The sequence below is a fragment of the Hemiscyllium ocellatum genome, chromosome 22 (assembly GCF_020745735.1).
Source record: "Hemiscyllium ocellatum isolate sHemOce1 chromosome 22, sHemOce1.pat.X.cur, whole genome shotgun sequence".
NCBI classification, from domain to species: Eukaryota; Metazoa; Chordata; class Chondrichthyes; order Orectolobiformes; family Hemiscylliidae; genus Hemiscyllium; species Hemiscyllium ocellatum.
In genome coordinates, this window is record NC_083422.1 from 35,662,834 (window position 1) to 35,687,370 (window position 24,537).

At 37.8% G+C, this 24,537-nt stretch overlaps 1 protein-coding gene across 13 annotated transcripts in view; it reads left to right on the forward strand.

Annotated features, from left to right (window-relative positions):
• Nucleotides 1-24,248, forward strand: part of LOC132826283 (fibroblast growth factor receptor 2-like) — a 189,647-nt gene extending 165,399 nt beyond the window's left edge. For 12 of the 13 annotated variants that reach the window (XM_060842065.1, XM_060842067.1, XM_060842069.1 and 9 more), the window contains 9 exons: nt 2,665-2,813; nt 8,313-8,434; nt 8,833-8,943; nt 10,809-10,999; nt 11,808-11,930; nt 14,223-14,293; nt 17,312-17,449; nt 18,607-18,712; nt 19,867-24,248. In XM_060842065.1, the coding sequence (XP_060698048.1) occupies nt 2,665-2,813; nt 8,313-8,434; nt 8,833-8,943; nt 10,809-10,999; nt 11,808-11,930; nt 14,223-14,293; nt 17,312-17,449; nt 18,607-18,712; nt 19,867-20,031 (1,176 nt within the window). In that variant the 3' untranslated portion in view covers nt 20,032-24,248. Of the gene's footprint in view, nt 1-2,664; nt 2,814-8,312; nt 8,435-8,832; nt 8,944-10,808; nt 11,000-11,807; nt 11,931-14,222; nt 14,294-17,311; nt 17,450-18,606; nt 18,713-19,375; nt 19,410-19,866 lie in introns of all 13 variants that reach the window. The other variant, XM_060842064.1, reaches the window with a different exon arrangement.
• Nucleotides 24,249-24,537: the final 289 nt, after the last annotated feature.

Consider the following 24,537-nt stretch of genomic DNA (forward strand, 5'->3'; position numbering starts at 1 on the left):
CTGTTTGTTCCAGATTTTTGTTGAATTCAAATTGCACCATCTGCTATGCTGGGATTTGAACTTAGGTCCCAGAACATTATGCAAGGGGTTGTGTATTACTAGTCCAGTGACATTACCACAACCTCACTGCTTCCCGTAGTACATATGACATTCAGTTTTGGAAAGATTTGCCTCACTTTATAAGAATTACATTATTTGTTTAGCTACAGTGCATGAAAGGGAAATTTTGGATTGCCAGGAATTTGTAGATATTTAACCAAGCTTCTAGATTTTGATACTTTTTTTTGAATAATCTTATGATTTCATCATAACTGGTAGTTATTCTGATGCTTTTTGTTGTTTCACTAATGTAAGTAGTTGATTCAGTGTTAACCAAGAAAACAATTCAGTATAATCATGAATTTGTAGTCATGAGTTACTTGACATAATTGTGCAGTTGGGATTTTCAATTTTTTGAAAAGTCAGACTGATGGATTTATGGAGAGCTGCTGATGAAAACATCTTGTTAGCATTTAACGTTAATTTTTTTTCATGTCTTGTCAGTCCCTTGAAAATAATTACCAACTTAAATGCCTTGCATTCATTGGGAATACTGCACATGGTGCATGATTAGTAATCATATATATGAATATAGTGTGGTTCACAATCAGAAAGGAAAAGAAAACCATCATGGGAGGTGAAGCTGTGGAAAAAGCTATGCCTGGATGACCTCCAGGAGTTTCAAATACCCTATAACAAACATTGACAGCATGTGTACTCCATGAGCCACAGTTGATGGTTTAGGTTAAAACCCATAATAAAAATTAGAACCAAATGTGCCAGAGTTGATTGTGCGACTGCCAAAGGATTGGTGGTATAGTCTGTAACAAAAGAAACAAAAATTAGAAAAGTATGGATTTTCACCTAGAAATTGATTTGTTTCTGTAGTCATTTATAATACTGTATTTAACATATTGAGGAATACATATTTTAAAATATATTGATTAAATGGTTAAATAAATTTATGTTCAAAGACTTATCTCAGTGCCGCCAGCAGGCCTGTAATGCATTCAAACAGATTTGGTTACATATAAATTTCAATATAGAATCATAGCCCAGTACAGCTATACCTCTGTAATGATACTGCTTCACCTCACTTGCGGCTTTTATTTGGGATAACTGCTATAATGTAAGCTTCTTACTGCTCTGTGTCTTTTATTATCTATAAGCTAGTTAATTTTATCAAATGACTCTATAATTTGCTTTTTCAATGTTGTCGTTCAGTTGACTATTGTATTTGCTTCAAATATTTATTTTCAAAATAAGCATAATCCAAAATATTCCTTTCTGCTTTATGTACTAATCCTAATTTAAAGAGATAAATTTGTCCAACCAATACTTTGAAATGACACCCATTCATTCCTGATGATTTCATGCTACTGATAATCACTGTAGGAAAGTTGGTGTGTATTGGGATCATGTTTGGTTTAATGGATGCATTTTTGTTTGGACTACATCAGTGCAGATGTGCAATGAGCTGGCAGGACAAATCCTGACAGCATTTGCTCTCCTGGGAAGTAGAATGCTTCACATTCAGCCAGTATTTTTCATTTAGCAAACTAACCAAGGACAGGTAGATTTGAAAGTTGGCTGAGGATGGGATTTACATTTTTGTTCTTTTGGAATTTGGGGTTGGGGCAGTAATTCAACTGGTAAAACAGTAGATTTTCACTTGCTTTCTTTTACCACAATGTCAGATCTTTTCTTGCAGTACATTTAGTGCAAGGTTCAAAGTACTCTTGGCTAAATGTTCAGTTGTATCTTTGAGCTCATAGGTTCAAGGCTGCTGGTTTCTATACTTCCTAAATTCTCTAAAAGCTTGAAATTTGAAATGTGTATTTCTTTACTGAACTTGCAAGATGTTTCATAATCCTGTGTCATTGTTAGCTGGTTGATTTTATAATTCATAGAGTTCGGTTTTAACTCTTGGGCAGGAACATGACCCAGTGAGAGGTCAGCGTGTCCAGGAACAAACATGGTGAGGCCCAACTGATTTTTAAAGGCTGTGCATTGCTATCATGTTGCCTGCTCTGTACTAACCAAAACCGGCAAGGTAATTGATGGCAAGTAGCTGCCTAGCCAATAAAAGTTTGCAACAGGAGGCAGCTACCTAGGACTGCAACGAATGGTCCCCACCACAAAGGTAGGCAGTAATTAGTGGGGATTCCAGAGGTGATGTTGGTCAGGTGAGGGGAAGCTGGATTATGGGAGGTCACCAGGTGTCTTGTGTGGCCAAGAGGACCATGTCAGCTTCTGACCCTTAGAAAAACAGCCTGTTCTGACTCTAGCTTCCATTTCCTGTTAGGTTTGGCCTTGCAAGAATGCCATCTAGGATCTCTCAAGCCTGTGGATAATACTGACTTCATGTCCTTGACACCTGGCCATTTTAAATTGCAGTTGGCATGTCAGAGTTGTAGGCAAATGGAAAAGTCACCTGTTCCAATTTAACTGCATTTAACTCCCAAGTACATTTATCACTAGACAGCAACATGTAAAATACCCCTTAATAAATGTATTTAATAAATACAGATACCATGCAACAGCGTAGTCTACAGATGTAGTCAGTTATACTGTATGGTGACACTGCGGATCATAGCCATGCCTTTTCTTCTCTGAAAAATACAGGTTTCTGCGGACTCTAGCTCCTCCATGAGTTCCAATACTCCTTTGGTGCGGATCACTACAAGACTCTCATCTACAGATGCACCAGTGCTAGCTGGAGTTTCAGAATATGAACTTCCAGAAGATCCAAAATGGGAGTTTTCACGGGACAAGTAAGTACCCACTGCAATATTTTCCCAATTGTTTCCTGACTGTCAAATACATTTAATTTAAACTTAAAAGTGTCAGATGTTTGCTTTACTCAGTTGCTGTGTAATTAGGAGAAAACTTATAATGGGTAAGTTATTGAAGGGGATTCTGAGAGCCAGGATCAACATGCATTTGGAAAGGCAAGGACTGATTAGGGATACTCAGCATATCTTTGTGCATGGAAAATTGTGTCTGGCATATTAGATTCTGTTTTTGAAGAGGTCACCAAGAAGATAGAGTGGTAGATATTGTCTACATGGCCTTTGACGAGGTTCCACATGGCAGACTGGTTCTTAAGTTTAGATCATATAGGACCCAAGGAGAGCTAGCCAATTAAATGCAAAATTGACTCCTAGTCAGGAGACAGGGGGTGGTGACAGAGGGTTACTTTTCAGACTGGAGGCCTGTGACCAGCGGTGTGCCACAACGATCAGTGCTGGGTCCACTGCTTTTCGTCAGTTATTTAAAACAATTTGGAGAAGAATATAGGAGGCATGGTTTTAAGTTTGCGGATGACACCAAAATTGGTGGTATAGTGGACAGTGAATAAGGCTATCCAAGAGTACAGTGGGACTTTAATCAACTGGGCGAGTGGGCCGAGGAATGGCAAATGGAGTTTAAGTCAGATAAATGCGAGGTGTTACAATTTGGTAAAAAACCAGGGCAGGACTTCTACAATTAAAGGTAGGCCCTGGGGAGTAGTGTTAAACAAAGGTTGCTAGGGGGTTAGGTACATAGTTCCTTGCAAGTAGACAGGCTGGTGAACGTGTTTGGCACATGTGCCATCATTGATCAGAGCATTGATTACAGGAGCTGGGACATCATGTTACAGCTGTATAATGGTGTGGAGGTGCTGATGTTAGACTAAAGTGGACAAAGTTAAAAATCGCACGACACCAGTCTATAGTCCAGCAGATTTATTTGAAAGTATAAGCATTTGGAGTCCTGCTCCTTCACAGTGTACAACAGTTGTGTAAGACATTGGTAAGGCCACCTTTGGAGGACTGTGATACAGAATGGATGTTATTAAACTGGAAAGGGTGCAAAAAAGATTTACAAGGATGTTACTGAGACTGGAAGGTTTGATTTGTAAATAGAGGCTGGACAGGCTGAGTTTCTCACTGTAGCATAGGAGTCTGAGGGATGACCTAATAGAAGTTGATAAAATCACGAGGGCATTGATAAGGTGCATAGCCGAAGTCTTTTCACCAGGGTAGGGGGAGTCCAAAACTAGATGGCATAGATTGAAGGTGAGGGGAGAAAGATTTAAAAGGGACCTGACTGGCAACTATTTCACACACGCGGTGATGTGTATATGGAACGAGCTGCCAAAGGAAGTGGTAGAGGCAGGAAAATTACATTTGAAAAAACATTTGGACAGGTACATGAATTGGAAAGGTTTAGAGGGATATGGGCCAAATGCAGGCAAATGGGATTAGTTCATTTTAGAAAACCTGTTCAGCATGGATGAGTTGGTCTGAAGGGTCTGTTACTGTGTTGTATGACTCAATGATTTGTATTCAGAAGACTGCTAGTAACATTGGGAGTTTTCCAAGGATGGTTTATGTCTCTTTACCTTTTCATAGCCATTTTTATGAAGAAAAATGAAAAGACTTAGATAAATGTCACACCTGTCATGTCCTCAGGACAATCCAAAGCTTTTCACAGCTAATTGTTATGTTTGAGATAGTGTGCTTACTGTTAACAAACATGACAGCCAATCTGTATGCAGCAAAGTGAGACATGATTGTTTTTGTTGTATTTGTTCAGGGATTTTTATTGATCACACCACACCCCTGCTCCCTTCCTCAATGAATAGTCCTATTTTGAATCTTGTACATGTGCTAGGGAAAGTGGTCAGCCCTCCGTTTCACATCTCTTGAAAACAATGGCATCTCTGAGGATGCAGCACTCCCACATTATATTTTGAAGAGGCAGCTGAGGTTATTATTCCAGTCCTGGATTGGGGTTTGAACCTGTAATCTGCTGACTCAAGTTATAGATAACCTGTTTTTATTTTAAAGTATTTCAGTTTTTATGCTCATCACAATGAGAGTAGGTTGCTGAAAATTTCACATTCAAAAACCAGTCTAATTCCTCAAATACCAAATGTAATGACAGTTATTCACAGCTCCTCCCTTTGTTGGAGACCTCGTCACCATTGAGGCAATTTGACATTTAGCTTTCAACACCAGTGTATCCTAGTGTCTACCTGAGGGAGATTGCCTAATTGGTGTAGAATGACACTTTGTTTTTGCTGTGAGGTAAAGGCTTCTGGGAACAGTGCTGGTCTTTTAAAATAATTTTTGCTTAAAATAGCCAAGTAGTAAGTAAAGTCAGAAAGCCTTAAACTAGTCTGCCTGGACTAAATTAGAATCATTCTGTTAGTAGAGGCTTAGCAGAAGTAGAAGGAAATTGGTTAGTGTAATATGCAAATATCAAAGGTAGTAAGTTCTGAACGTTTGCTTAGAGCTCAATTCTAAATGTTGAGTGATTTGCCAAGGCTGGGGAAAATAAAGGAAAATAATTCCACAATCTTATATTGGCTGTTACAGAAGATGCTAAACTGTTACTTAGACCAATGACCAGCTCACCTTTTCTTCCTTACCTAAAATGTCATAAAACTGTTATGACCCTTGGCCAGGCCACCAATTTTATGTTATGATCCCTATCAATCAACAAATTATCTTACAAACTGGTTAGGGACTAATAACCTTTACTGTTAAAGTGTCAAAAAGTGATGTCCAGTGGACTTAGGAAGAGAACAAAACCACACAATTCCATGGTTTTGAACAAACAGTAAACTGGCCAACACAATCTACAGTGTACATATACAGCCTAGGTTTAGCACTCAACTAACATGCAGTGAACAGAGACATGCTATGATCAAACAGTCCACTGCATACATCAAATATCAAATGTAACCAGGGCAGACCTGACTGACTTGTGCGTGATACCAGACTTCAAGATGTTAATGTTACAATGGATATTCAAATCTCACTAACTTCATGAGTGATGACAATTCTTCGATTTTGCTGATCTGGCCTTGAAACTCCCTCCCAAGGGCCATCCTGATCTGGACTGCCTGATTGCTCTGATTTGGTCAATCACCCCTCTGTCCAGGGTTCATGCATTTTCCTGAACTTCAAAAATGCCCTCCAGTACTCATTCGCAAGCATTACTGTAGCTCTGCAATAGCTCACTTTAGTGAGCCACTCCTGCCCCTCGGCTTTGACCTCGAACACTCTGTTACAACAAAAAGATACTTGAGATTTTCAACCGGCACACCTCACCTGTGCTGAAGTGTTCTTGCTCGTCGGCTTCTTCCATGCTTTTCATGGGTTTTCCCAATTGGGAACCAGTGAACTTCCCACTTTCTCAGTTCCCGAGGATGACTTTTGAGTCCTGACTCCAACTCTTAGCTTCCTATTAAATGCTAGAACTAATTTCTTGTATTTGTTCTAACAGCACAAAGTTATCCAACTGCTCCTAGGACATGCAACTGTACAGCACAGGAATGGGCCCTTCAACCCACAAAGTTATGCCAAATATGATGTCAAATTAAACTAATTCCTTCTGCCTGTCCTGATCCCTCCATTCCTTACTATTGACTTCCTGAGATCTCATACACAGAACCTGAGTTGTTCAGCTGCCTTCTCAGCAGTATACCTATCTGTTGCATTCCTGAAACTGGAGTCTGTGTCTCCTTCCTCTAATAAAATGTGTCCCATTAATTTGTTCAATGGCCTCTGAACTATTTGAGTGACCTATAGGCCCCTGTCCTATTCCTGGACAAAATTGAATATTGCAACTTAACAACTGTTGAAACAGAGTGTGCGCTGAATGTTGTGTTTCACAGCAAATGCTGGCTTGCTGAGTACAATTGGAGATAACTGGAGTGTTTCATTGCATAAATCTGTAAGGAAGCGCAGTTACATGGCAGCTTTTTTTTTGAAGATGTGTTAATCTATTTTAAAAAAATGTTAATGTGAATTATATTTGTGACCGTCTAATCATTTTTGTTTTGATACATTGAATCAGAAACATTAATGGCACTGGAGGATTCAGCCTATTGTTGGGCCTACTCTCTCTCTGTCTCTCCTGTTTTCCACTGACCAGCATGTTATAGTAGCAGAGGAGGATTGAGGGCATGAAGTGGGCAATAGTTGTCCACTGAAAGGCCTGAGTGAGCCGATGGATGTGCAGCCTAGTGGATGTATCCCTCTATAATATGGATTGGTATAGAAAGGCAGCAAGGTTGTGGACTTGCCAACCAACATCATTAACAGATGCCCCCACTCCACTAGATTCAGGGGGAGAGTGTAAAATACAGCTCCTAGACTGAGCACTGTGCCATGTAGATAATCAAACCTGGGTCTTCCAGTCAGTAGTGTCAAGGATCAAGGCACTGAAATCACTGAGTGTTTTGAATATTGATAGTTTGAGCAAGTTCCATTCCTGAGCAGATATTTCTGGGTAGCATTCAAGACAATGACTGATCCAATCAATGTCATTTGTATGGCTCTTGAGATGAAATGGAGGGAGGTAGAGTTGTGTAGTTTAAAGAACTGACCTCCTAAATGTGCTTTGAGAACTGTATGAAAATAATTTTAATTTTAACAATTGCCTTGTCTTATTTTTAAAGTTGTACAGTTGGAGTGAGAAAATTCTCCATGGGGGAAACAAAGTATGCAGTCTTCTTGGTCTTTTTGTTCCCAGCAAGTATTTCAATTAAATTAGATGGCTCTAAAAAGCAGAGTGCTCTAATTAATGCCTGCATTATTCTGGTCACTGCTGCAGTCTGTGAACCTACTTGTTGCCTAGAAGCCTCAGGGGATGTACTAAACGTGGAAAATTTTAGTGCATCAACATTTAAGAAAACAGTGGTTAACACTAATGTAGGTGGAGCAGGCTTGCAATGAAAGAGAGCTTTGAGTTAGTTATTAGATCTCGGGCACATTTCTAGCACAATGAAAGGATTGTCGAATTCTGGTAAATACACTATCTAGTGGAACTTAAATTGACCACCTGCAAATGTCAATGTTTGTATAGCATCAATGTTTAAAAATTGCAATACAAACTATCAGACCTTAAGTGATGTTGGCTCAGTAAAATTTAGATGTTCATTGGGATTAAAAGATGCATGCTTTATGGCAACATAGTGAACTGATACAATTATATTTTTAAACTAAGTTAAACTGAGCCTCCAAATGCCTATTCTAAATTGTACACCTGTAAAGCACTAAAATGGTGGATGTTACTCTAAATGGATGACTTAGATCGTCAGTGCTTTCCTAGGAAATTCTGGCAACAAGTTAAGGTGCTGTGCAAATTTCCTAATTGACAGAGGGAGCACTGTTCTTTTGGCTATGCAAGACATTGAAGTTTCCCTTTCTGTAAAACTTTATAAGCCAAACAATATCTTAAATCCAATTGTGCCAACCTTCTGTTGTCATGTGCAGGCTGACACTTGGAAAACCTCTTGGGGAAGGCTGCTTTGGGCAAGTTGTGATGGCAGAAGCTGTAGGAGTTGACAAAGATAAACCTAAAGAACCAATCACTGTGGCTGTGAAGATGCTGAAAGGTAACGAGCAAATTTTAGATCACATTTTCTTAGTTCTGCAGGTGGAGGGGAGGTCAGAGTTTCAGAATGCTGCATTTATTTGGCATGTATAAAATGTTTTGACTAATTAGACGAACAGTTGTAAGAAATTCAAAGGAATCAAACTTAACAAACTTCAGAATTCCTACACTAACTAGATAGTGGTGTGATTTTTTTTTAGAACTTATAGAAGGATTCTGGCCTGTTTTGTATTTTGTATATTATTGAATCAGTGAACAAGATGCACATCAATAAAATGTGTCTTCAATCAAATGCTAATTTCAGAGTGAAAGTAGCATTTGTATTAATTTCTGAATTAATTGAGTTACTTGTTCTTTTAAGTTTTAACCAAGTTAAAATATTGAATTCAATCTTCTCAGATGATGCCACAGAAAAAGATCTCTCGGATCTTGTTTCTGAGATGGAAATGATGAAAATGATTGGAAAGCACAAGAATATAATCAACTTGCTAGGAGCCTGCACGCAAGATGGTAAGGAGAGAACCAGCCAAGCTGAACACAACCCGTATGAAAAGTAGAAATATCATGGTTTCTGCAGACAGTATCAAAGCGGAATAGAACGGGAGTTCATTGCTATGACTCCTGGTTTTTGCCAGCTTTCTTAACATAAACAAATGGAGGTTAAATTAGGGAGGAGCACAGCAATGTTACGCAAAGTACCTAACAATTGCACTTTCTAGACTAGATACTGAAATCAGACCTGAGAACAGTTCACTGACTTTCCCTCTTGAAGAATTATGTCATAAAATATGGAGGGAACACAAACAGCAAGATTCACATGTTCAGCAGGAAGTTCTGTAAAATTCAGCCCTTGGTTTCTTTAAAGTGTGGAATTGATTGTGTTTTTAAGTGCTCGGTAGAGACCGGTAATTTTTAAGAAGGCATTTAAATTCATGGTTGATGACATGACAAGAGTTGCTGCAAAAAAAAACTCGCAAGGACTCCTTATTAAATACTGTTTTTGTACACAACTTATCCTTCAAACTACAAAACCAGAACTTCTAACAAAGAAAACGCTCTCAGGTATATGATCCCTAAAACATCATTTGATTCTCCTAGAATTAAAGCAGAATGACTTTTGGATCCTGAGGGTTTACTTTTAGTTTTTTTTAAATTGTTCGTGGGATGTGGGTGCCACAGGCTGGGCCAGCATTTATTGCCTGTCCCTAGTTGCCCTTAAGGAGGTGATGGTGAGCTGCTTTCTTGAGCCTCTGCAGTCCATAATGCCATTGTGCTGATGTGGAGGGAGTTCTAAGATTCTGTCCCAGTAACACCAAAGCTATTTCCACCTGGATAGCAACAGAGAGTGAGAGAGACTGAGAGCACACATGAATTGAACAGTCTTTCACAGTGAGTTTTTCTGGATAATTCTTTTTCTAGCTAATGCAAGGCAAATCTTCCAGGCTCATTCAATCTATCACATGCTCTCTATCTTTCCCTGTTGCTGTCCCCTTTGTAACTTTCACTTTCCTGGGACTTCAAAGAATTAGTCTATCCACTGCTAACACATTTACCACACAGGTACCTACTATTATCATTAAGTTTAAGCATCTCGAATCTTCCCAGTAAAATAATTTGGTCCTCTTTTAATTTCAAGCAATCAAACTAGGCAGACTTTAGAACAAATCACGTGACCTCCTTCATTTTACCCTAAGTTAATGACTCAGTCTCATAACTTCATTCTTAGATCTCATAATTGTAATATTATTGATATTGATTTATATGCATTCCCATTGAAGTGCAAAAGATAGGATTCAGTACAAGTAAAGAAAAAAGTTACAATTGGAAATAACTAGATTCTGGACGAATAGAAATGCTAATTAGCTTCCCGTAGCCTTCCACTGCTTTCCATTTCTGTTTGGCTTTATCTGTTGAAAGTGGCTTCTATTGAATTGAGATGAATTTTGTACAATGGTAATACAATGGAAAGAAATCCTAATTACTACACAGCTTTCCCAAATATTGTTAGTATCTTTCTGTTCTCTTGTTTAAGCTCTCAGGGCTCACTACAGAATCCTCATGAGCTCAGTCACAAGTTGTAGAAAGTTCTGGGGAAAAAAAAGTAACTTCAATGTACAGGATAAGCTAGTGCTCATCTCCTGACCGTCCATAATAAATTCAGTTTGGTTAGGCAAAAAATAGTTCAATTATTCAGGGGAGGGGGTTAAATATGACTCCTGTCCCAGTTTGCCTTTTAATCTCAGTCAATTTGCATTAGGATACTAAAAATACAACAGAGTAGTGTGTTTGGATATTTTTCCAGTGAGAACGTTAGAGTATGATTGTGCATATATGTTCTCTGTGTGCATATTTATCATGATGCCTGTTCTGTGCAGGTCCATTGTATGTCATTGTAGAATTCACAGCCAAAGGCAACCTGCGTGAGTACCTCCGTGCAAGGCGGCCCCCTGGTATGGAATATAATTTTGATGTAAACCGTGTATCTGATGAACAGTTAACATTCAAGGACCTTGTATCCTGCACTTATCAAGTGGCAAGGGGCATGGAATACTTGGCTTCACAAAAGGTATGTAGCCTTGAAGAGGACAAAGTCCGTTGAATTGCAAATGTATGTAAATATTAGATAAATGAATACAAATTTACAAAGTTTGTTTTTTTTTGCGTAATCTAGATCTTCACTTGATTTGACAGCAACCAGCATATCAAACTCTTCTAAATATTGTGAAGAAGCTAAATGTTTATATGAAAAGTGTTAACCCTGAAAGCTGGAATGGCGTTGTGCTGTTCAAATTGTTCCTTGCTAAAACTTGGAGAATGGGGAAAAGATGGAAGACTATGTTTGTTGCACTGATATTTTGTTTTACATGGCCACAGAATTGAATCATTACTGATCATCTGTGACACTTCGTTTTGCCAGATTGGATTCAAATTTGAAATGGCTGTCTTACTAGCATTAGCTACACATTAGTTTTGGCCTAATTCCCATTGACAGTCCATGCTCTGAAAACTGATCCTAATAGAATTCATAGCTTAGTAGAACCTTCTGAAAAGGTACAAGGTTGTAAAACTGTGGTACTGAATCATCGGGCGAAGAAAAGGAGTTGAGGTTCTTACGTTTTGAAGAACCACATAACTTCCTCTCACCACTAAAATAATAAATTCCTTTATTGTAAGAGGTGTCTCCACTAACTCTTGTCCTACACCATCCTAAATACTGCATCACATATCATTCCTTACCTTTTCCCTTGTACTCAATGTTACTTGTAGCCCTCACTTTCCCACTCCCCACTTCTTTGGCCGAAACAACCAGTGTAGCAGCAGCAGCAAGTTTCTAGGCCTTGCTTTCCAGCATAAAGTATTTCTTTTTGTTTCAGTGCATTCACCGAGACTTGGCAGCTCGAAATGTTCTTGTTACAGAAAATAATGTAATGAAAATAGCAGATTTTGGACTAGCTCGAGATGTCCACAATATTGACTACTACAAAAAGACAACGAATGTGAGTTTAATTTTGGTTATACAGTAACTGCGGCATTTTGCCATCTTTGCCTTATTACAGTTTTCATTTTAGTATCAAGCACATTAGGGGGTAGATTTATTCCCGGCAGATTTCTGCATGTTAAGTTCCTCATTTGAGTCATCCCACTAGTCACTCTGGGAGGTATTATTGCAGAGGTTAGTGGTGAAATTCTCCTGATGAGTATGGATAGGAAGAATTTCACCCCTTAGGTGTTTCTGCACTAGGAGAGAGTGCATTGGCCTCTGTCAAAAGACATTACCTACTAGCAGCTGCCTCCTGAGAACACTTGCTTTGGCTTTCTTGAAGAGGGATATATTGGGAGAGACGACCATGAAAGGCAACTAAACCACTAAGGTCTCAGTTTCTTTCCAGTGGATTATTAAGGATATGTTAATTCCTTCCTGTTTTGGACTTTTTCTCCACATTTTTCAAGCTTGGATGCACTCTTGCAAAATTGCGAAGAAACAATTGCAATATTTAATTCAAAAGAAGCCAGAATGCCTATAAAATTGCAATCAAGGTCACTGAAATAGTGACTGCCATATTTATAGTGATTTTATTACCTTGGCGTTCCACTTGACTAGTTATCTGACGAAATCTATAAATTATTGAAGTAAAACCTTCTTTACTACACAGCCTTACGCAACTGTTTTGGCTAAAATACAGTAACAGAAAAAACCTGTACTGAGCTGTTTTACTCTTTATGGACATTTGATTTGTAATACTTTATTCTATTCATTGGTATTTTGCTTAACTGACTAAACAGCGAGACTGCCATCAGTTAAGTCAAGGCTCAGCTTAATGTTTTTCTCTTCCTTCAACGCAGCCTTTACCTCCATTTGCTTTCTACAGGATTATGTAATACAGTTCTCCCTTATGGTGCACCCTCCCATGACAAGTTTCTGCCTTGCTTATACCTGTTGTTGCAGCAACTTGGACATTGCAAATGAAATCGGTCCAGTGGGGTTTGCGTAAGAGGGTGCCTCAGGTATAATCTGTGTCTTGAGTAATTTTCGAATTGGTGTAAGTATGGCAGAAACTTTTCTCTATAATGAGAGAGAGCACTCCGTTTAATCGCATCATCCTGCAAAAGATTAGTTGAAGGGAGGAAAAAAAAACACTAAGATGAATGTCAGGTGTTGGCATTGGCTCACTGATAGCAATCTCTCCCTTTCATCAGAAATTGTGGTTAAAATCCACTCTCAGATACTTGACTATAAAATCCAGCTGGTACTTCAGTGTACTTGGGGAATACTGCAGTATTAGATAGGCCATCTTTCAAATAAGACATCTGCCCATTCAAATCAATACAAAGATCTATGATTATATTTAAAGATAAACTTGAGCATTCTATCAGCATCCTGCACAATATTATCCATTGACTGTTGCCACTAAAACAGGTCATGTGGTGTATAAATTGGCGCCTGTGATCCCCAAATTCTTGGATGTGCCACTGCAATAATATCTTAGAGTAAGTGTTAAGTCATCTCTCATCTACAAAATTGATTGACGTAAGAGAAATGGAAGTGAATATCCATTTTAAAATATTAAAATAGGTATACATTCTGGATACCTTTAAAAGCTGAAATTAGTTTACAATCGCTGATATTTGCAGTTAAGTAGATTTCTGCAAGCTGCATTGCCCTTGTCATGACCTGGCCACAAACTGCAGGGACAGCATCATTGGAATAATTGGGGCAGGTGACCCATGCCTATTGAGGCACAGCAGAGGCACCAATCCTGCTGTGCTGTCGGAATCTCTGAGACGAAAGCATTAGTGAGTAGAGAAGATCAAAGCAGGAAAATAAAACTTTCTCCACAGGGAACTGTGACTGGCATTTTGGGATTGATTAACTCTGTGCACGGCCCTATATGTGCTCCCATCGGAGCATCCTCTTCCACTCTGCCTAAATTCTGTTGATAAAAGGGCTGTTAACTGTTGCTCCTGACCTGTTGAATGAACTAGCTTTAAGATAAGATACCAGAGTAGAACTTCACTCTGAGTGTTGAGAATTGAGTTAGCTGATTTGCACCTCAAATCTATTTCCCTGCCATCGGTGCAAGTTCTTTAATACACATTTCTTCACAAAAGTATTTCAATCTGAGACTTGAATATTTATTTTAACATTCTTGGTTGGCATATATTTAAGATTTACAATAGCCTTACTGCAGGTTAAGTGCCTCCTGATTTTACTCCCTGACTGGCTTAAGTCTATTTTTGCAATAATCCCCTTTTTGTATTGCTGAAATATTTTTGATTGTATGACCTAGGGTCGACTGCCAGTGAAATGGATGGCTCCAGAAGCTCTTTTTGACAGAGTCTACACTCATCAAAGTGATGTGTAAGTACTGATGACTCCAACAAATAAAAATATGCTTTCTTCCTTTTAATGATCTATTTAAAATAGTCATTTGTCAGTGCTGCCAGGACATGTGTAATTGACACAAATTCTGCTGATTTCTTTCTTTGTGGTTTTGTAAACAATGAAAAATGAGAATATCATATATTGATAAATGTTCAGATTACCTCATCAGACACTGATATGCACAGTTAAATAATTGAAAATGATTTTAGCTTAACAATTCCGGCACTACGGCATGTGGCTCAGTGGGTAGCACTGTTGCCTCACCGTGCCACTGACCTGGATTCAGTTCCACCCACAGGCGGCTGTGTGGAATTTGCACATTCTCGCCATGTCTGCGTGGGTTTCCTCCGGGTGCTCCAGTTTCCTCCCACAGTCCAAAGATGTGCAGCTTAGGTGGATTGGCCATGTTGAGTTTCCCCATAGGATCCAGGAAGCCAGGCTAAGTGGATTAACCGTGGGAAATGCAGGTTTACGAGGATAAGGTGAGTCTGGGTGGGATACTCTTTCGAGAGTCAGTGTGGACTCAATGGGCCAAATGGCCTACTTCCACACTGTGGGGATTCTATAAATTCTGTTTTCTTGTCCACAAATGTAAAAACAGAAGGCAATTTTTATTGTGTTTATAAACTTGGATTTGATAGTTTATGCAAATCTAAGAGCGGGCATAAAAGTTTGCTCAGAGAAACATTCCTGCACTGATGCTCTCTTAGTTAGATTTCTTGAGGATCAGCATCTACCTACTGTCTCTTTCATGATATCTTAAATCTTTTACCCTGGAAGCAGAATCATATATCATATGCCCTGTTTTCTGTGGAACTTAGTGCCACCCTGTCTCTGGCCCAATTGAGTCCACAGCAAGAAGGGCACCAATTTAAGCCCTTGCGTGATCAATATCCACTTAATGCACAAATGCCCACTCAAAGAACTCATTCTGCCACCACTGCTATTTACCGAGCAGTGGGCAGGGGCATTGCCAGGTGGCAAGCATGACCTATGTGGGACTGTTTGGCAAACTCATTCAGCTCCAGCATCAGAACGTTTAGGGGAGTGTGGGGGACAACCTTCTGGAAACAAGGCAACACAGATACCTCCCCGTCTCTGTAGCCAGAAACTGAAGCCCCATTGCTGCCTCCATGCAATTCTGCCCATGGTTTTACCATTCTGAAAACGGGGGTGGGGGGGTGTCAACTCAATAATGTTTGTTCAGGCACTCACTTAAATAGTGCTGCATTGGGGCCTCAGCAGAGCAAGTTGAAGAATATGTAGATCAGAAGCGTGAAAGGAGATATAACCGAAGTATCGAACACTGAAAAATTGTCACTGGATCTTCTTTTTGTACATTCATTCACGCATGAGGTTGTCACTGTCTTGGCCACATTTATTGCCCAGAGAGCAATTACGTGTCAATCACATTGCTGTGGTTCTGGAGTTACATGTAGGCCAGACCAGGTAAGGATGGCACTTTCCTTCCCTAAAGGACATTAGTGAACTAGATGGATTTTTATTGCATTCAAGTTCCACCATCTGCCATGGCAGCATTTGAACCCGGGTATCCAGGACATTACCTTGGTCTGTGGAGTAACAGTCAACAACACTGTTACTAATCTACCTAAAGCACATTGAGAAATTAAATTGTAAACTAACCTGGTTACTGTAGAAGGTTTTACTGGAGTTCACAGACATCAGGCCGAAGAATGAATTTACTGTTGTCTGTCCAGCACATACTTCATCCTGTCAGTAACCTACACTTGTTAATCTTTGGATTTCACATTGAAAAGCTCAATAGCTTCTTGTCTGATCTGGACTGTCAGCAAGTCCTGTAGCTTTTAAATACATGAGACCTGCGTAACTCACTGAGGAAGTGGAATATCAAGTTGATTTTTTTTTTTAAACAAACACCTGATTGTTTTAAGAAAAAGGAATCATACCTGGTTGTAGCTTAAAACTCCAGTGGGACTCATTTGCTGTTTAATAAAAATGCAAGTGCTGAATTCTGTTGTGTTAATTTAAGGAAGGAAGGCAGTGTAACCGGAGGCCAAATAAAATTGTGATTTTGATTTCTTAGTGAAAATATGGGTAAATAGAATCATCACTAACCCAGTCAAACTGTCAAATCATGAAGCACTCAACTGAGATGCAGTAACTGGTCTACTTTGGTGGTCACAGTGCATAAAGCATTGTGGTACGATACTGCATAATAGAGAGTATGAATTTCCAGGTTTCAATCACTAATTTATGGTGCTATCAGAATGGACACGAGAAATGGTCTCAACATCTCTAAGCTTGATAACCGATACGTTATTGATCTCTTGGGATAGGGTTTAACGTGCCCTCACTACTGATGTGTTTGAAGATGGAGTTAAACCTAGCAGGCAACTGGCCCACTCCCCACCTTCCTTCCCCTTCCCCACTGTAAATTTACCAGCAGCTGGAGTGGATCAGGTGACCTGCTCTCCAATAGCTCAGTTAATGCCAATACAAGCAGTTCATACTGCTACCTCAAGGAATTAACTGGCAGGAGAGAGGGTCATGTCAAATAGCCAGCTTAACCCGAACGAATCTCCCAAACACTTTTCAAATCCTGGTCCAATGCAGGACACTTCCATCCCCTCCTGATAGCACTACTGCTCCCCATGGAATTGCTGCTGGCCTATGATGACTTGCAGAGCTCCAAGTCAGGACTTCCTGGATAGATCCCACCTCCTGGCTATTATTGTCATTCAGTCATTAGACATTTACTCTTGTTATAAAATAAACATTTTATAACAGCAAATTAGATTCCACTGTGATACTTCACTAAGAGGTGACTGAGAAAATAACTTCCAAGATGAGGTGATCAGATATTTTGAGTAACTACGTCCATCGAATTGTACTGTTCAATAAGTCATTGCTTCAGAACAGTCAAAGTGGGGGGGAAGGACATCGTGGAGAAGGTGAAAAGAAAGGCTAGTTGGAAACAAATGAAACTCTTGCTAATGCTTGTTAATGTTGCAGATGGTCATTCGGTGTGCTGATGTGGGAAATATTTACCCTGGGAGGATCACCATACCCAGGCATTCCAGTTGAAGAACTTTTCAAACTTCTCAAGGAAGGCCACAGGATGGACAAACCAGCCAACTGTACCACTGACCTGTGAGTTTGTAATACTGTTTGTCGGACACAACTATCAAATAGAACAGAGATGAATGGCTCAAAGTTTGCAAGCCCAAGTATATGTATACTTCCCACCCATGAATGTACCATCAGCACATAGTGGCCACTGGGGACTAGAGATAAACTGAAAGAGATTTCTTCTGTGTCTGACTGTTACACCTGATTTTGGAATAGTTAAGAGTAATGCATAGTGCCAAAGTTAGAAAGGTTACAACACTTTGTGAACTCAACATCCAACAACAATGTAAATTGGAAAGCTTAAAAAAGTTACAGGTATGTTTGGAAGTTTAAAATTCTATTACACAAATGATAGTTCCAAGAGTGACAATTTTGGAGTATTGTTTGTAATATACTATCCTTTGCCTATAAGGCAAAGACCTATGGGTGCCACTTTAAGGCTGTGTCTTGATCTGCAACTATTTGGGTGTTTAGATGGTATTTAGGAAAATGCGGACCGCACCTAATGGTGACCTATTTAAATAAGATTACTCATGCTGCAAGTGCCTAAACTTACACCCATGAATCAAACCTTCAACCTCTTGAAACATTCAGCAGGGAGTAACAGCTCTTTTTTAATTGTTCATGGTAATTATCCTGCCAAAAATCTGAGCACCTCACCCAGGTCTTGGTTCATGTACTAGATAACAAAGTTATTATATATCGTAAACAATGACTTTGCATCACTAACTCTTAGCAATCCTTAATTATATTCTTATAGTCAATATAAAATTTGACTTTCACAAGATGCAAAACAAAATGCACATGATGGGATTTCTTAATTTTAAATTTCAAAGCTGTCAAAACGTATTTCTCCAATCTCCAGGCTACTTGCCAATAGTACACTCATCTGAAAATTTCCCTGGAACCTAAAATTTAGGTTAAAAGTCTTGGAAGTACAGATATTTTTGATCACTGAAAGTTGATGACAGATTAGAAATGTAAAAAATATATAACTTAACCATTATTCTTTACACAATGAGTTGGCTTGTGATTGCATTATAAAAATCTGTGGGGCATTGTAGAAAGTTGCTAAGCAACAGAGTTTTAAAAAAATTACTATTTGTATTAATTGCTTTACCAATTTAACTGCAAAGTAGTATGATATGAGAAAAATCCAGTTATTATTGATGTTGTAGGTACATGATGATGCGTGATTGCTGGCATGCTATTCCTTCACAAAGACCAACTTTTAAACAGCTAGTTGAAGATTTGGACCGAATTCTCACATTAACATCCAGTGCGGTAAGCTTACAATAATAGTTGATTGTAATATTCAGCTAAAATAATTTAAATGAGTTAGGCAAAGCATGCGCAAAGGGCACTATGTATTATAAAAGCAGCAAAAGCAGTTTTTTTTTATGTAATGAATTATGCATGACAGACCATGCAGCCCTGACTGCGAGACAATAATCTTGATCAAATGAAGACTAATTGTTTGAAGAAAAGCATTTTTATTGGTGCCAACTAATTGGCACCAACAATCAGCAATCTTTCTCAAGTGACATTAAATATTGATAAAAAGAGATTCCCAGCTGATGCTTGCAATCCACAATAGTATTCATGATCACTGAAATGCTTTGTAGTGACCTTTGACACAGACTGTGCTGAAAATCTGTCCACTTGATTTTGGAGACTATCTCTTACCACTATTTGTTGGTGAAGAAAGCAAATGTACTAAATCTGTGCTCTTGTTATCAAACTGTTTTAAAATCTCAAGTCCAAAGCTAATCATAAAATTTAACTGTAGCTTTTATGCCACAATTAGCAATCATAACCTATATTCTCAAAATTAAAATTATGATTGTACCCATGAGCTAGACACTATTTGCATATTGATAGCAGTTCAGACTTGTAGTCTGCACTTGTAGTCTGCCACACTTATGTTAACGGGGTTTATGTTTACAGCATGAACTGTCGAAACTTGTGGCAAATATTTCAGGTAGGAGATTTTGGATTGAATTGAGCATTTACTGGATGTTTAAATTTACAGTCCTGTTCTTTGATATGTTATTACATTTTGGAATATTGTGTAGTGTGAGCAGATAACAAACATGTGAAATCTCTGATTATAGCCTAATGCACTTTCAGTACTTTGAGTAAATCAATTTCTGGACAATAACATTTCAAAATCAAAATGAAACAAGTACCTAGGACTGTAATAGGATTTTTTTTCTACATTATCTTAACACTTTTATTGCCTTACTAGGTGGATTTATAGGTTAAATGTAACCTACATTAACTTTTCAGTAGCTATGCTAATGTCTTATGGCATCTAGATAAATTTGTTTTGGTTTTAATCTAATTAATCTACTAAAATTTGATTCTTCAATAGTGCATTGTCAAGAAAATAAATTACATTGCATAATTTTAACAAATCTGCACCACTCTATTGGCAGGACTATTTGGACCTCTCTGCACCTCTAGAACAATATTCACCCAGTTATCCTGATACAAGAAGTTCTTGCTCATCGGGAGACGACTCTGTATTCTCTGATCCTATGCCCAGTGAGCCATGTCTTTCAAAATATCAACCGCACATGAATGGCACCGTTAAAACATGAATGAAAAAGCCACCATTTGCCAAATTGACTTTAAATATGGCCTTTCCTGTTTCAAACATATCTACGTGGAACTTGGGGGCTCCAGAATGGAATGTTTGTTCGGTATGGTTATAGCAGAAACAATGCAACATAAGGACTGGAACAGAATGTTCATGGAGAAAATGTGCAGCCAAATATATTTTGTTGCTAAGGAAGACAGAATAAGTCTTAAGACCGACATTTTGCTTTGGTGACGAGGCCAATTTTCATTCCATTGCTGTTTGGACTTTAGGCAAGACCTGAAGTAAGAAGTTTGCCTAGATTGTTAATTTTGTAATATTGGAAAATTTATCCAGCATAGAACTTCAGAGTCAAAACATGTGCTGGCTGTAATGTAAATATACCCAAATATGTATAAATATATATATATTATATATATTTACAGTGAATTATTTTTTGTATGGATATAAAGGTGAGTCTATTGCAATCAGAGATGAAAGCAAATTTTGTTAGTTAATCGCTTTTGAAAAATGCTTCTGCAGCGATTCCTAGCACTTCAGTTATGAAACATTTTCAAGACACTTAAAATATTCTTTGTTTTCAGGGAATAATAATTTATTTAACTGATTTGGTATTTAACAACAACAATTAAAACAATTAATCTTTGATGTTTCTTGTATTTTGTGTAGCTTTTGCTAGACAGCATATAGACTGACCTGTAGAGCTCAATGGAATGGATGTTTTCATTGCGTTGTTTAAGTAGTTGACTGTCCAAAAACTTATGGTAGGAAGCTGCAGATAGAGTTTCAGTTGAGGGTCTTATTAATATTTTCAAATTGTGCCATGTACTGGATTTAAACACAAGCTAACATACAAACTTAGCAGTCCATTAGAAAATTACTTGTGATGTTGTTTTGGGTATGATGCATGCTAATGGTGAACCCCCTTGCTGTCAAGGGGGTGACAAGAGTAACTTCATTCTTTCCTCAACCACAACATTGTGCTTTCTATTGGCCCTTTCTTCGCCGAAATGTGTACATAAATGTTGATGATGGTGGTGTATTGAGAGGGGTGAAGATTCATGTCCATTTATTTCCTTAATGCCACTGTTGCTAGCATCCCCAGATACAGCTTTGTAATGGTGGCAGTGACAGTAAGCTGCCAACGTTCTTTAGTGGAGGAGAGCCAAGTAAATGTTGCCCTTCACTCCCTATATGCTCCAAAGGCTTCTCCGAAGTCCTTCTTTCCTGTTCATGTTACTTTAATTGACTGGCTATCTTCTCACATGCTGTGATGGGTACCCTGTTGCAGCAATTCCATGATTCTCCTTTTTATCAATAGCATGACCTGCAGTGGTGTTGGAGCAGGAAATTGCCTTAATTGACCTGAATGTACTTGATTTGACCCTAACAATACTGGGTTAAGGGAATTGACAGGTGCATTGCTGTAGACTTAGATTCCTTTTGGTCCTGTTTGGCGTATTAGATCCTGTTAGCAACAACAAATCTGAAAGTTTTATTTGAGTAGTTGTACAATGAGCCATTTTTTTAAAATGGTAAATTACAATTAGAATTTTTTTAACATTAACACAAGCTGAATGTGTACTTTCTGAGACATGCAAAGTTACTTTATCTATGTATTTTTGATGTAGATGATCTAATGTCTGCTTATGCAACCTAGATTCTGGTGGAGAAAAACTGCTTTATTCACTAAAATAAGGTCCAAAACTAGTCCCTTTTGAAACTCTTAACCACATTATTATGAACAGCTGCCAGAAACGGACACACACGTTGCGAACATTTCAAGTCCATTGTGAAGTAAGATCAAAATCCATTTGACTTGATAAAATTTTGAAAACAAAATAATTTTGTGTAATATGACTGTGCTACTTTCTACATCAGTATTGCTTGTCATTCTATTCAAATAGGTTTAAGATGGAGACATGTAATGTCATGTTTTATTAAGTATCATTGATATGAATGTTTGCAGCCATTCAAATGCCCTGAATAATTACTGCCATAATTTTCAGTATTGTAATATCCCAAGAAAGATACTTCTTATTAATTAGAAATGTGTGCCCACTGTATTACCTCCAATAGTAAGCTTTCAAGTAGCACCACCATGGCCAGTGAAGTAAGAATACCTTTGTAGGTCATCAGACATTCAAGAACACAACACGTGACCTCAATTGTCAGAATTCACCTTCTTCTGTGTACTCAGGACCAAGCATAAATGTGCCCTTTTCAAATGTCTTTACCATCTAAAACAAAATGTTTTTGATCTTGCATTCATTTATTAAAATAATATACACTTGACTAAAGGATATTCTGCTAATTATTGGTGGGTAAGTGGGTCAGATTTCTAGAATGGTGTGATTTATCATGCAAAATAGACCTTATTAATTAGCTGTTTACTGCCCTGAAAAATATGCTTCTTGCTTTCTAACATTAACCTATGTTTGTCAAGATTGGAAAAATCTTTTGCATTTTTTGATTTTCTAAATAATATGCATTCAGCTTGAATAATCCTCATTTGTGATTGTTGTAAGTGTGACCTATTTCTAGATCAAGATTTTAAAGTGCACTTTAGAAAAAAAAAGCCAACAGCTTTCCAAATTCGATCACCTTTGTCAGAAGAGTTAACTATGTTACTGCAAATTATAGGTGTTGTCATTTAGATTAAATGTGAGCCAGTTGATAAAATCTCATACATGACACAGCATGTTACTTGTTCAGTTCGGCTACGAAACCTTGCCAGTTCAGTGAAAGCAAAACATTACCAACTCAAGATAATGATGGATATAATCCAGCATTTTCTTTCAAATTATTGTGTCAAAGTGGGATTGAGGAGAAGAAACAACAATGCGAGATTTGTTTGCCTGAATCAAGAACTAATTAGATGATGTAATATGTTGTGAGGGGCAGGAAATCAGCAAGACTAAACTGTAGAATAGCTGCTTTGCTTCCATGAGAAAGAGCTTTGTTCCCTCTTTTTTTTACATTCCAGTACTTTTGTATATTTTTATAAAGCATTTACGATCCTTTGTGTTATAATGTTCAGATTTGTGCATGAAATTCATAATACAATGTATATCTAATTTATTGAATTTTTTTTTACAAAAAATTTCTATTTTGTTGTTACAATTTTTCAAATAATTAAAAGCCTAGTTAAGGCTGTAAATGATTTGTTTATATTAAAGATTTGCTTCTATATGATACTTTCTTTTTCTCAAATAATGTTGGGCACACTTCTATTAAGCAAAAAGAAAATGTAACCAAAAACTTTTACCTAGTTTAATTTGTCTTTAAAAGCCAAGAATCACGCCCACTTAATTTAAATGTTTATAGCTTTTCTTCCCAGGAGTGTTCTTGTAAAATTGTTGACCAGCACAGAGGTATTTAAATGTTTTGTATTTTGTTGATGCTGATAATTTGAGAGATCTTAAAGGAGACAATAAAATATTCTATGCCCACAGTGAAAAATAGCAGCCTTTTGTATTAAGTGTTTGGCCACTAATAAAAAGCAATAAATCAAAACTTAGCTATGTGTCATCAAGCTGTTATGTTTGAAACAGGTAATTGCTTAGGAATATAAATATTGACTTTGTTTGAATATGGGTGTTAACCTCATCATTTGTACTCCACAATAAGAAAATGATGGTGTTGAACACAATAACTTTGTCCATTCAAGTCCAAAAAGCATTAAGTATTTTCTAGGGTATATTTACAAAATGTTACAAGTGGTAGATTGACTTGTATTACAAGTCAAAAGACTGTGGGGATGATTATAAACTAGAGGTCACTGTAGTAATTTGAAAGCATATGTTAGCACAACTAAAAGAAGATTGTAATTACCATTTTGTTACATCTTTACACCATCGCAGCTCACCTAATGTTGGAGTGTTTCATGCAGTCACATGATAATTTAGGTCATCAAGTTCTGTTTGTTCACCAGGTCAGTTTCATAATGTAAAATGATTCTGGCTTCCCACACAATCTGAAGTACAGGATGTTAAGTGCAGTTTACATACTGATAGTATGTTGTTGACAAGAATTTTTTTAACCATCGACCAATAAAAATTCTATTATCAGGATATCACCAGATTTTAGAGTGGGTCTATACCTAACTTGGGCCAATTATCCAACAAATGCTTTCTATTTTTGCCTGTTACTTTGATGGCTGGTATTCTGTCGCTGTAAACAAATGGACAATAAAGTAGAAAATGTTCTACACTATGATTCAGCAAATGTTCATTAGTTATTATTGTCACCACCAGTCAAATCTGCCCATTACCTCCATCCACTGCTAATCCTGCTGTTAAAGTTTTATATAACTTCACAAACTGTTGACAGTAAGAGCAGAAATGTTTTTTCATACATCTAATGGAAAAAGCCATTGTAAGGATTTTTTCTCCAGTGTTTTAAATCTTGCAACAAATGTTCAGTGATTTCAAAGCTTTTACTTATCTATGGCACTGAGATGTGTTCAGTTCATAATTGGTCTGTGTTCTGGGAATTCGGATTGCAG